This window comes from Meleagris gallopavo, chromosome Z (assembly GCF_000146605.3).
Source record: "Meleagris gallopavo isolate NT-WF06-2002-E0010 breed Aviagen turkey brand Nicholas breeding stock chromosome Z, Turkey_5.1, whole genome shotgun sequence".
Lineage (NCBI taxonomy): Eukaryota > Metazoa > Chordata > Aves > Galliformes > Phasianidae > Meleagris > Meleagris gallopavo.
In genome coordinates, this window is record NC_015041.2 from 22,628,695 (window position 1) to 22,643,046 (window position 14,352).

The window sequence follows — 14,352 nt, forward strand, 5'->3', positions numbered from 1 at the left end:
AAAAAAAAATCTGTGCCAGTGGAGGTGACCTGCTGTTTCACAACTGTTGTGATGGTATAATTCCAGGGAAATGTTGCCCGTGCAGACTGTCTTTCAGCAGCCCGAACAGATGGAAGCAAAAAAGCATAAAGACAGACTACGGTGGTAGGACAGTCTAGCCAAGATGGGCAGTGTGTTCCATTGTCCTCAGACTGATATATGGGGCCTGGTGTTAGTGTGTTACAAGAGAAAGGTGTTTTTTTCCTCTGTCCTTACTCTGGAAGTTTGAACCTTCAGCTTAGTAAGTGTTGCAATGTAGCAGGCAGAGCTGATGGTTTGTCTGAATAGCAAATAAAGAAGAATCTCTCCTTTTCTATCCCAAAAGATGGGGCACATCACTTTACCCACCGAGGGCTGCATCCTGAACTTTTTTTTCCATGGGAAATTCACGTGTTGCCACTGCCCAAACTGCTGTTTTTACTCCATCTGATAGGGACACTTATCTTGTCACTAGTAGTGATGCAATCCAGGAAACTGCCACTTTCAGCCTCATATTGTTTCAGTAGGTCCTGACAAACTTGAATATAGTGTTCTTTCTGTTCTTGTGAGCATTGGGACCCACTGGGTACAAACTTTGCAATATTCCAACATTGCCTCCATGCATTACCAACACATTGAAGGTGATAACTCAGCTCCAAGCAAAGTTACTTGATCATAATCTAGCAATGCACAGATGAACTGATCAAGCTGATCTTCATTTTGTGATGTGACAGCTCTGCATGGCAGTCTAGAACATAGCTTGTCTTAAATGTCAAGTTTCACTGTTGCCACTGCACCACCCACCACCTCACTCTGCTCACAGCCACTGTTTGGTCTCCACAGACATTCAGCAAGCATCAATAAATGTGTCAGTGGGTGCAGTTTTTTCCTCGTAGAGGAATTCAGTGGCACACCTTTGCTTGTCAGTCCCTCTGCTGCCATCTGTGGAAGAGCAACAAAATGGTAACAGACTATTGGCAGGAAGGATCAACCTTTACTGCCATATCACCAATACCCACCTCTGACATCTTTTTGAGTGACTATATTGATGTAGCAGCGTTACTGGTACCAATTAAATTTCCTTAATCTAGAAACACATCTGGAAGTATAGATGAAGTTAATGAATATTTCATTCATCTAAAAGATCATCAGGATGCCAACTGAAGGCCCGTCAGGGATGGTATTCGTTCTTGTTTTAATGCAGTAGCCATTACATAGACTGAGGATGACTCACACTCTTTAATAGTACATTTAGTAGCAACTAACTACCAATAATTAAGCCTATTTTGTTGCAGTCTCAAAGTGAAAAGGTCAGATTGCACTGGCCAATGTCCTTACCTTCTGGAGATGCATATTCTGCTGTGGGGAGTCACCGATTTGTCCAAAAGGTAAAATATTTCCCACAATTTCCACAGAATATTGGCTGATATATGATGTTTATATACAATTTGTATGGATAGGCAAGATTGATTTTCTTTTTGTAAGTGTTTCTAGTAACTTTTCATGGTTTATTCACATTCAGTTAAAGCAGCTGGAATTGGAGGAAGACTGTTTTCTCTTGGCTCAAAAAACACTGTTCTGAGTGTTCATTTAGAATACTCTTGACTTCTTTCAAGATTATCAGTGGTAGTAAAGGAGACAGATGAACTATCAACCTCAGTTTTTAAGATTTCTTCACCAGAATTGATCAAATTAGTTAATTTTTTTAAAATTCATTTGGATCAGGACTTTCATTTTAATGTTACTGGAAACACTGTGCTCCTCTCACGGCTACACTGGGAGCATAATACATAATAGGTGCATGAAATCAGCATTTGCTGCTGTGCTTGCTGCTTATGGTGCTTTTGTTCTCCTTTTCTTCATTATCTTGTGCTTGCAAGTTGGTACTGAACGCTCTGTTGTGCCTTTGTTCTGATTACTTGGTTTTTTCTTTGTCTGTCTCTGGTAGCCCTATAGTCGCTCTTCCTCCATGTCTTCCATTGATCTAGTCAGTGCCTCTGATGATGTTCACAGATTCAGCGCCCAGGTACTGTATTTATGTGTAGAGTGGGGGTTACATATCTTTGCTATATTTCATCTTCTTCTCTAGAACCTGCATTTTTGTTACATGAATCATTGCTTGCTTTAAACTAGTACATTGAGACAAACAAAGGAGTTCTCTATTAGTAGACTAAATGGTTGTCTTTTTACATTCTGCTTGCATGCTTATCACTCCTGCAGAGGCCCACCCCTTGTGAAACTGTTGGATTGATTTCAGTAGCTTTAATAAAAATGCATACAACTTGAACTTCATGCATTTCTGATTTTTGTGACTTTAGAATAACACCTGTTTTGTGCAGGATGGAGATGGTCTTTGCTTCAAATTAATTTTCTTCTTTTTAAAATAAAGATATAATTTTTTTTAATAGTCGTCACTTGTAGTGACGTTAAGATGATAATACTGATTTTTAATATTTACTGGTTTTGATCTCTACAGCTAGATTTATTACTGAAATGTTATAAAATGTGTTGTTAGTAAGGTTGTGGATATGAATGGTTTTTTAATGAAAGCTTTCAATATATTCACTGATTCTTCAGAAGGTAACTCTGACTTCCTGAATACGTAAATGTAAAGTGATATACACTAGTAATGTACAAAATTACTTCAGGTGCTTGCTCTGAAGGGGACATAGTTTAAAGTTGGGTTAACTAAGTGACATCGTGTTTTGCTCTCTAGTCTCAAAAAAATGATGTTCAAACATGACATTCATGCTGCTAGTTTTCTTCTATTGTGAGCCTTTATCTTACTGTGAACCAGAGCAGGAATTCCTTCTAGGATATGTTACTTTATCTTTTTTTTTAATCATTGTTTAATATTGAAACAAGCTGGTTTTTTCAAACAGAAGGAATAGATTTTATTTTCTTTTGATTAACAAAGCCCAGAATCATGCCACCTGCAGAAAGTACTGCAAGCTTTGCAAGCACTAAGTTTATTATGTCACAAGCCAGTGTGACACAGTATAGCAAAATAATATTGATAACATTAACCCAGACCCAGGCGTGATCAATGGCAAAAGAAGGAGCATAGAGAGCAAGTAAGGCTCTACACAACAGAACTCTGAGAACATGCACAACAAAGCTTATAATAAATTTGCTTTGAGATACTCTGGTCAGATCTGTTACTTCAACCCTTCAGGCCACCCACGTTGGGTGCGAAAAATAATGGTTGTTGTTTAACCCTTCAGGCAGTTCAGCTGCCACACAGCTATTCATTCACTCCCCACAGGTGGGTAGGGAGAGAGACTTGGAAAAAAAGGTAAAACTTTTCAGTTGAAATAAAGACAGTTTAATAGGACATTTTTGTCTTTTATACCGGCAATAACAATTGTGCATCCACATGATAAACCTCTGTAGCAGAGATCTAGTATGGTGGAAAAATAAATCATTTAAAAACAAATCTGAGGTTGACCAGGTCTGTATCAAAATAACACAAATTAAAAATGATAGCCAGATGGATTTGCATTTGTGGCTGCTGCATGGATTTTACTAAGCAGAAGTTATCACCCAGAATTTTAGGATGTGGCATTAAGTTAACTAGCTCACTGCAGAAAGGATGATCTTGCTAGCTTACAAAAATCTTCCCCACCATTAATTACCTCAGTATTTTTTCCCTGGAACAAATTTCTACCAGACTAACAAATCAGTCCATCTTCTCTGGAATTTCACTGCTAGCGAGCAAACAGGTGAAAGACAATGAAGAGAAAAGCAGCATGCCATCTTCTCCTGACACCCTGGCCTGGGCTTTATTGACATAAAATTGGCCTCCATCCCCTCTCTGGAGACTTGGTTTTTAGAAAGACCTGTTTCTCTGACCTTAAGCACATTTTCTAAAAAGTACATTGTACAAATAAAATTACTGCTTTAAATTAAAAATAAATATCGTATTTCTGTTCCAGAGCACGTAAGGAAAAGATGAAGTATTCTTTCATTTTGCTTTTCTATTTTTTCACTAATTACTGCAATTGTTTCATATGTTCTGAAGCCTGGTGTGCTTATAAAATAGTCTTGTAAGCAGTGCAGAAACTACTGCTGATGCTTCAGTTTTACTCTTAAACTACTCTGTTGTTCAGTTAAGTAATGGTTAGGTGTAGTGCTTTGCTGTTTAAAATAAATAAATAAATAACCAAAAAAACACAGTAATTCACGTTAACAGTGTCAGGCAGGTGGTATTGCTGTGACAGATTTTAGTGGTCACCTCCTGTTTATGTGAAGCTTAGTAGATTGTTTACAGTATTTGTAAACATTACTCAGCAGTGTATACTGTATTTTTGCTTCTATTTTTATTTAGAAGGATAGAATTTTGTAATAGGAGGGACAGAAAAAGCGTTGTAGAATGAAACTGCAGACTGAAAATAATAATGCAAATAAAAAGGCATTTCCTGTTCTGTCACCCACTGTCATGTGCGTTAAGCAGAATTTTTAACAAATGAGATGTTTCCATAGGTGGATTAAAATGTATCAAATATCTGAACTTTCAGGAAAGCACACAACTGTCTAGTTTTAAATGAATGTTTTTAAATAGATGAGTCTCTGCATCATCTAACTTTTTCCTAATTTGTAATTGTGCAAAGATTCCGGTGGAGCAGAGCAGGCATGTTTTACTGATAACTGAGAATCACAGCTGATCTGTGTTCCTGTGTTGGGTTTGCTGGTGTCAAACCACAACACTTTCGTCCTGCTCTCATCATACCCACTGCTACATCTTTGTTCAGCTTTTTAAGCGTTCTTTATTGGCTGTTGTCCTACAAGAGTCACTAAGCACTGTAATTCTGCTTAGAGATGCCTGAAGTAATTTTGCTGAACTGAAACGGTTTTCAGGTAGAAGTAGGGAGTTTTGACATTTCAGGCATACAATGGAAGAATGGGAAGTACTCACAAATAATTAAGTTATACTTTGAATCATTGTTTTGGCTTTTGTTTTTGAAGCCTGGAAGTATCTGTATCTTAAGTACAGTATCTTAAGCTTGGATGAAGAACTCTGTTGTCCCAGATCAGCACTGCACAGGATTGACGTATTGACATGTGGCTTCCAGGACTGTACAATTGCCTGTCCAAGAGGATGAAAAAAAACTTTTAAATGTGTATTTTTTTCTGCTTTAAAGGTGGAAGAGATGGTACAAAACCATATGACTTATTCCTTACAAGATGTAGGAGGAGATGCCAATTGGCAGATAGTGGTTGAAGAAGGAGAAATGAAGGTAAACATCTGGTTTATGCTTAAGTCATATCAGACAGATATCCTTGTTTTCTTTGAATACTATCACTCAGTAAGTCATGTTGTTAGAACTTCTGAAAATAGTATTGTTCAAGCTAGAACTAGAGTTCACTAGAGCTGCAACATCCTATGTAACACCTGGAATAACTTTATGGATTCCTTCCTTCTCTCCTGCTAAAAACTTGGTGTTAAAATGGCATAAATTCAAAATATGAGGATGTTATATGGTAGCAAACTGCTGTCAGCCATTTTACTGTGTTTGTGTGGATCCTTATACATAATGATAATGTAGCTTAGATCTTTTTATGGTAGAGATTCTAAAAATAATGTTACTGTAATGTGAATTATCATTTAAGAATACCTGCATTAGAAGTGACCAGAGAAAACTGTCTTGGCAAATTATTCATGCGTTGGTATTGCAGCTTTTTAAAAGCTTACGCTCATGTGTAAATTGTTTCCTATTTCAATTTTGACAATTTCTGTCCTACATCTCATTCTTTGTATTTGATCATAGGTATACAGAAGAGAGGTGGAAGAAAATGGAATAGTTTTGGATCCTTTGAAGGCAACACATGCTGTTAAAGGGGTAACAGGACATGAAGTTTGCCACTACTTCTGGAACGTTGACGTTCGTAATGACTGGGAAAGTAAGGAATCTGTTCTTATATCTTACTTTGTTATTAGTGATCACAGAATTTTGCAATTTAGAAGGAACCCACAGGGATCAATGAGTCCAGCTCCTTGCTCCACATAGGACCACTCAAAATTCAACCCTTTGTCTGCGAGTGTTGTCCTTGAGCTCTAGCTGGCTTGGGGAGCCTGTTCTAGTGCTCCACCACTGCTACTCTCCTGCCTCTTGTCCCCCATCTGTATGTTTAGCCAAGGTTGCCCCATCCCAAATGCAGAATCTGGTACTTGCTCTTGTTAAACTTTATGAGCCCTTCAATTTGTTGATATTCTGTCTTTCTGTGCTCAAGGAAGGTGACAGCTCTTCCTTATTTAGTATCATGTGCAAGCTTACTTAATATGCACTTAAGTCCTGTGTTCAGTTTTTTATTATAGAATTAAAGAAAACTGGCCCTAAAGTGGCTCCCTGAAGAACCTGCTATTGTTTGACTGTCAGATGATGCAATGTATTTACTTGATCCATCAGCCAGTTGCTCACGCAGTGTTTTTATGTACTTGTCTAGTCATATGCTGGATAGTTATCCAGAAAGGTCCTGTGAGAAACAGTACCAAAAGCTTTTGCTGAAATCCAAAAGACCTCATCTTTTGGCTTCTCTTTGTCAGCTAGATAGGTAACCACATCATAAAAGGAGATTAATTTTATTTAAAAGGGTTTTCCCCTTGTGAACCCTTGTTGGGTATGACTCATAACTGTAATCTTTCAACCGTTTTCAAGTTGTTTTTCAGCAACTCCCAAAGTAATCTTTTCAATGATTTTACCAGGCACTGAAGTGGGACTCACGGGCCTCTAAAATTACCAGTCTTCCTTGTTATCTCTTTTTTTTTTTAAATCAGTACAACTTTTGCCAGCTTCCAGTCAGTTTGTACCTTGTAGATTCCTAAGTCCACTGAAAAATATTTGAGAGAAGTCTCACAGTGATACCAGCCAGCTCTTTCAGTACCATGGAATTAATCCCAGCAGGCCCTATGGACTGATGCAAGTCTGAATCAGCATATCAGCAAGCATATTGTTCATAACATTGACCTAGTATCTGTGCTATTTTACTGATTTATTTATTTATTTTTTTCCTGTTTTTGTAGCAACAATTGAAAATTTCCATGTTGTGGAAAATTTAGCTGATAATGCAATCATCATTTACCAGACACACAAGGTAAGAATTACACTTTACCTGTATACTCATCCTATCAAAACAGTACTCCAGCTTGTTTTGAAATACTTCAGTGGCTCAAAAAGCAAACTAGTTGAGATCAAGTTCTCTTTGAAACTGCAACTTTGTCAACTTTTTGAGCTTGGCTAGATAGCATAATTGGTTGTGAATGTGTCTGCTACGGTATGTAATAAGAAATGAGAGCTGTTTAATATTGTCTATAATGTCATTTCCAACAAGGCAGTGGTTGTCTAAACCAAACCAAAGCAATAAGTCAACACTGACTACAAGCAAGAAACTCAAACCACTTCATCATTTGTCTGTTTGCAGTAATGCAAGCTGTTGTTAACTACGAATATTTGACATAGGCATTTGCATTATGACATGGTACAGATGCTGGTGTAATATATAGGTCTGTGACTTGGCTATGCTTCTTCTTCTCCCCAGATAGTTTTGGTGCAACTTCTCTAAATGTTTCATTTGAATTGTAATTCAATAATAGTAAATTAAAAGACTCAAATAGAAAATTTGTAACTAGTAGTACATATTAATCATAGAATCATATCATAGAATGGCCTGGGTTGAAAAGAACCACAATGATCATCTAGTTTCAACCCCCCAGCTATATGCAGGGTCACCAACCACCAGACCAGGCTGCCCAGAGCTACATCCAGCCTGGCCTTGAATGCCTCCAGGCATCCACAACCTCCTTGGGCAACCTGTTCCAGTATGTCACCACCCTCTGTGTGAAAGACTTCCTCCTAATATCTAACCTAAACGTCCCCTGTCTCAGTTTAAAACCATTCCCCCCAATCCTCTCACCAACCACCCATGTAAACTTGAATCTTGTATGATGACAAGTACTGGTATACTAGGATACTTGAACAATTAACAATTATTTACACAATTTTATTAATGATGGTATTATGTTAAAAATGCCATCACAAGAAGGCTTCAATTTTCTGTTGTGTAAACTGTAGTGTTATGGTAAAAACAGCATTTTTGCTTCTATTGAACGTCAGGAAAATAGCTTCTGCATAGTTTCTTCTTTTATATTTTTACTGGGCACTTCTCTTGTGAAATTCTCTGTTGGAAACTGTCAGTTTACCACATCTGTCTTGCTGAAGTAGTAGCTCTTAAACATAATAGATAAAATGTTTGTTTCTTTTTCTCTAGCCCTTCATGTTTATGGAGGCCTAGGTGCATCTTCAGACTTCAATCGCATGTATTTATACTTAGCTACTAGCTCTGCTTGTAGCTTACAAGCAAGTCATTGCAGATTGTTGTCGTGCCTTTCGAAGGCCTTAAACTGTTGCCTTAATGCTTTTTTTAATGAAGTGCACCTGATATGCATCTGTATAGTAGCTTTGTTTTCTGTTTCAGTTTTGAAAACTGCATGAAATTACTAAAATAGAAGCATGGAATCATTTGTGTTTGAAAGGACCTTAAAGGCAATCTAGTTCCACACCTCCTGCCATGAGCAGGGACATGCCTTTCTTGTGCTTAGGGCCCCAGAGCTGAACGTAGTACTACAGGTGGGGCTTCACAAGGGCAGAGCAGAGGGGACAACCACTTCCCTTGCCATGCTGGCCATCCCTCTTTTGATGTAGCCCATCATGTATTATATACAGAAAGCCATGTATTTGACTTTCTGTACTGCAGGTACATGTTTTGCCAGCTTATTTTGAGCTTTTCATCCACCATCACTTCCAAGTCCTCCTCCTGAGGGCTGCTCTCTATCCACGTCACCCAGACTGTATTCGTGTTTGGGATTGCCCTGATTCAAGTGCAGCACCTTACACTTGACCTTGTTGAATCCAATGAGGTTTGTATGGGTCCATTTCTCAAACTTGGGCCAGATCCCTTTGGATGGCATCGCTTCCTTCTGTCTGCACCACCCAGTTTAGTATCATCTTTGAACTTGCTGAGAGTGCACTTGATCCCACTGCCTGCGTCATTAACAAAGATATTAAAGAGTTCTGGATTAAACTTTTTTTTTTTTACTTAGATAACACATCTGACATTGTTAGCCTTAATTGTTGTGACCTTCTAAGTATAAAAAGTATTTAATTTGTAACATTATGAAAAGCTTATGATGGGATATTTCTCTGCAGAGAGTGTGGCCAGCTTCTCAAAGAGATGTGCTGTATCTGTCTGCCATCAGAAAGATTCCAGCATTCAGTGAAAATGATCCTGAAACATGGATTGTGTGCAATTTTTCTGTGGAACATGACAGTGCTCCTGTAAGTTTTGCTTTCACTCTATCTAGTTCTGCTTTAAGAATTTTTCTGTTCCATTTTTGTACACAATTTTTCTGTTATGTGGTGATGGTATTGCAGTACAAGTGTAAAGTAGGCTGGGAGTTGAGGAAGGTATGCAAAATACATATATATATATTTTTTTTTTTTAAATGAGGTGATACATTGACCTGTGTGTTCGATAAAGCTTTTTTGCCTTATCTCAACAAAGTGTTGCAGAAAAATGAAAACAAAATATATATGTGAAAATATTTTAAAGAGTGGCAGTGTGGATATGAGGTTAGATATGGGATCTATTAAACTTCCAGTGGACATCATTCTGCAAATATTAGCAATAATTTTTGTCTTTGGAATCTTTCTCTGCTCATGTTCTATGCCACTGCCTGCTCATAAGGGAAAAGTTGCTGATGTCTGTAGAAGTATCATCCGTTTAATACTTTCTTACTGATTTGTTAAAATTATTGAAATACCTTATGTCTAATATCTATTAAGCAAACAAATGTGAGATTTAGGCATTTCAGTTCAATACTTTCCTTATTCAGTATGTACCTTTCCTTTTGTTTGCACTCATGGTACATCACTGTGCTAGAATGTACATTCTTCAAAAAACAGACTTTGGATTGTCTTAAACTTTATAGTAAAAGAAAATGTTAGCAATCAAGTAGGAAGAAATAAGTTTACTTGGAGGCTTACAAATCTTTCTTCATTTTTCTCTTGTAGCTGAACAATCGCTGTGTCCGTGCCAAAATAAATATTGCTATGATATGTCAGACATTAGTAAGCCCACCAGAGGGGAACAAAGAAATAAGCAGAGACAATATTCTATGCAAGATTACATATGTAGCTAATGGTAAGTCTTCATGTTTTGTACATATTTTTTTGGTGTGGCATTTGAGATACATGCTAATTCTGGTGAACTGAGTGCTAGCAAGAAAAAAGTCAGTGCAGCTTTCTGTTAAACAGAGGACAATATTTGTGATCTTTATGTTCAAAAAGATGTAGCAGTCATTGAGGGGGGGGTCATCATTGCAGGACAATATCTGCAACTTGGATGGTTTGGCTTTTAGTTTCAATAATTTTTTTAATTTGTGTTTTGCTGTCATTTTTTTTCCCCCTGATTCATCTTGTTAGGCAAAAAACTCAGTATTTAAGAAGGTACAAATACATTTTTTAATGAGGATGTTTGCAAGATGTATAACTGAGTTACATATTTTTTATGTTTTTTAACTGATAAAATCCCTTTTGTAGACTGTAAATTTATCAAAGCCTAACTGTATTGTTCCTGTACCCAGTATTTAGCAGTGTATTACAGTACTGGACCCACATACCTATTAGATCATCTCCTGCAGCTAAAAAGCACTTTAAGAGTAGTCCACCTGCTCATTATTCTTAACCATCTATTATATGACTTACTAAAAAAGCCTGCAAAATGAGTTCAGTAAATATTTGCAATGTAAGACTGATACAGCTTGTAGAATCAGTCCTACATTGCAAATGTTTACTGAACTCATTACAGCTTGTAGGAAGTTCTGTACAAATAATGTGATACAATACTAACCTCTGGGGGAATGTGGTTTTTTTCCTATTCAAAAGTTTCCTGATTATTTGTAGTATATACTTCCATGACAAATGCTGAACTCTCATTGTATGGTAAGTGGCAACTTGTTCAGCAAAATCTAAGCACATTTTGAAGTCCCTCAAAAATCATTTGTAAGACATTGATTGTGTAGCAGTTCTACAGACAAATTCAGCAGTAACTGGAAAGCTAAGATTGATTTCTGTTTTCTTTGAAATAAGAATTTGATTCTTCCCATTTTTTCTTGGAAGAATACCACCTTCCATTTGGGCAGTACTTAAAGATTCACACCTTATTTTATTATTTTTCTAAATAATGGCATCATAGACATGGATTGAACGTGAATATTAAGAGCTGGAAACACTACAGCAGACTATAATGGCCTAAAAAAAGTTCTGATTATTCATTGTTGTTTCTTTGGAAAAAGTTGCAGGAATACAAACTTACATTCTTATATGCAGCTTTTAGAGGATTTTGTATATTTCTGCCTTTCTTCCTGTCTTCTCCTAGTCAACCCAGGAGGGTGGGCACCAGCATCTGTGTTACGGGCAGTGGCAAAACGAGAATATCCCAAATTCCTGAAGCGTTTTACATCATATGTGCAAGAGAAAACAGCTGGAAAATCTATTTTATTCTAGTATTAGCAGGTACAAACTCATTTTTAATTTCTTAATTCACTGTTGTAAATGTTTAAGGCCAAACAGAAGCATGCAATCTAGGAATGTTTCATCATAATTAGCATCAATACAACATTTAGTATTAAAATGTGTATGCAATATTTCCCAGTCACATAATCTGTCAGACATAAGCCTTTGTACAAAGTAAGGCTTTGCTTAATTTTCCTTAGTGTGCAGACTGTAAGCCATCAAATTCCAACAACACAGTGCTATTATATCTTGTTTAGAGCAAGATCTGAAAGTTAGTTCTGTGCATGACACAGGCCACATCTACTGTTAAATTCTATTTGTTATGTCAGACTTCAAGTCAACTGATCCTTCTGTTAAAAGGCAATCCTGTAAAATCTGATTCACATATTTAACTGTGCATTGTTAGAGTGATAGTGTAGGTGAACCTGATGTGTCAAGAACATGTCATGAACCAATAGTTCAAATGTGAGCATAGCAGTAATATAAGTTATGGAGTTTAACAATTTCTTGTTTTCTTATTAGTGTTTATTCAATGGTGTATTTTGTCTTTGCTTGTCTCCAGTGATCAGAACAAGACTGGGTGAGCATTCCACGTTGGAGAAGTGACCATACGTAGAGGACTCCATGCTGGAACGAAGGATCTACAGTCTTCTTACAGCCCAAATTCTAGGCTTTGTATACTGAAGTGAAGAAACGTTGCAACACCGTGAGGTTGAATATTTAACACTAGCTCTCTCTCCTGCTAACTTCTCTTGCTGAATCAGTGTGTAATTATAAATACATGTATTGATAACATGTATATGGCTCTATTTTTATTTGCTTACTTTAGAAGAGGAAGAACGTACAACTTTGAATCACCAACGTGGGTTGCTGCTTTAATTTTAAACAACTTGCAGAATTTCACTGTCAGCCTTCCCCAGATAATTGCATAGTTTTTGTGCATGTCTAAAAAGCACAAAAGACAAATGCACATATAGCATACTGTATGTGCTTTATATGCACAAAAATCTGTGGTATTTTGGGGGAGGATGAAGGGAGGAGTTCAGTAAAGCCTAGTGACTTACTGGCAGGTCTTGTTTTGCTTTGTATAATCATAGTTCATTGCTGCTGGTTTCTATAATGAATCATCTTGTTACATAAAATGTCAGTTAATAACTGAGGGCTGTCAATATCCTTATGACTTTGCCTTTTCTATTGTCTTACTCTTATGAAGATCTTTATTTCTGAAGGAGTAAGAGTGTGAAAAGCTTTATTTTTTTCCAGATATCTTTATATTTCTATTGTATTTTTTAGTTATGTAATGTGCTACGAAATTTTTGTTATTAAACATGACCCAGAAATTTCTGGAAAGATTCTATATGAAAGGGCAAGAGACTGTCTGAAAGCTAAATGTCATCTGTCCGTGCTATACGTGGTCTGCTTTCCTGCGTGATATCTAGAGGGCTTTTCTGAGGCTGTGAGAAGGTACACTATAATATTTATTGAAGTAATTTGGACTACATAAGACAACATTCCTGATCTGAATGAGGATGAGTACATTACTTTCAAATCCTGCATGTGTTTTCCTCATCTTAATAAAGCCATGCTATGAGGTTCATGTAGAAAAGTAGTTGCATTGATAATACCTGTCACTTGATCAAAAACCTGTCAGAACTATGACAATGCATTGATCTTCTTGGAAAGTTCCCTTTAGTTGCTGTGAAAATTTAAATGTCAGATACTTGCCTGCCTTAGATTCTGGGGATGCTCATTGGGAGACAACTCTCACAGACTGGTACTCACTTTGAGTTATTTAATCCACGTCCTGTAGCTGGAAAATATGCAGAGGCTGCTGGGTGTTTCATTGACCCGTATATCTCAAGAAAAAAAGAAGTTTCAGATATCTATTTTTCTCAAAAGAAGGAGAAAGTTGTATTTGATAGAGTATAGTAGGTGCCTGAAAATAAATTTAAGAGAGTAATTTAATAAAGATCTGGTGAATGATAAAGGGGATATTCACAGTGTTAGGAAAAAAAACATGTTCTTTTACCTGTTCACTTTCTCTATTGAGATAAAACCATACATAACACATGATTACACATGCACGCGGATTTCATGCTCCATAACTGTATCTTTTTTATTTGCCTTTCTCTGAAAGTGTGCATGGAATATGCCTTATTACAGAACTATTCTGTTAATTTGAATACGTAGAAAAGTGCCTATATGGTAATGCTAGTAAGGCAAACGAGACAAAAATTTATACATGTTTACTATATCACCAGTGAGCATTTTATATAGTAATGTTAAAAAATAATTCTTATACCTCAAATGTACTTCATCTTTTTACAATCAACAAAACAATAATTCATTCACCATAGCCGCTGATGGGAACTTCAAAAGAGAAAAAAAAATGTCCAAAAGAGTGTAATTCCTTATCTGTCATTTCTGGTAATAGTTGTTGAACACAGGTGAGTAACTGTTTCTTAATTTAATTGGATAGCTTTATTTTACAAAGGAATGGAAAGTTTACAAAGCAGTATATAAATATTTTATCATTAGTTGCATTTGCACTAAATGTGATGTACTTTTGTGATTTATTCTGTAAATAAAATCACACTACTACTCTTTGTAAAGAATACACTTTACTTTTAGATAAAGGCACTGGTACTTCACTGCAGTTAGCCCTGCCCAATCAGTGTTGTAAGAGACTTCTTTAAAACTGTGGAAGGAGTTGCAAAATTGAGACATAGGTATTAAAAGACCTCTCTCTCTCTCTCTCTCAAAA

At 36.7% G+C, this 14,352-nt stretch overlaps 1 protein-coding gene across 1 annotated transcript in view; it reads left to right on the plus strand.

Moving 5' to 3' along the window:
* Window positions 1–14,352, plus strand: part of CERT1 (ceramide transporter 1) — a 48,023-nt gene that overhangs the window by 20,347 nt on the left and 13,324 nt on the right. Inside the window, exons 2-5 of the mRNA XM_019610196.2 lie at window positions 1,967–2,044; window positions 5,160–5,255; window positions 5,787–5,919; window positions 7,040–7,110. Coding sequence (XP_019465741.2) covers window positions 1,967–2,044; window positions 5,160–5,255; window positions 5,787–5,919; window positions 7,040–7,110 — 378 coding nt within the window. The remainder of the gene's footprint in view (window positions 1–1,966; window positions 2,045–5,159; window positions 5,256–5,786; window positions 5,920–7,039; window positions 7,111–14,352) is intronic.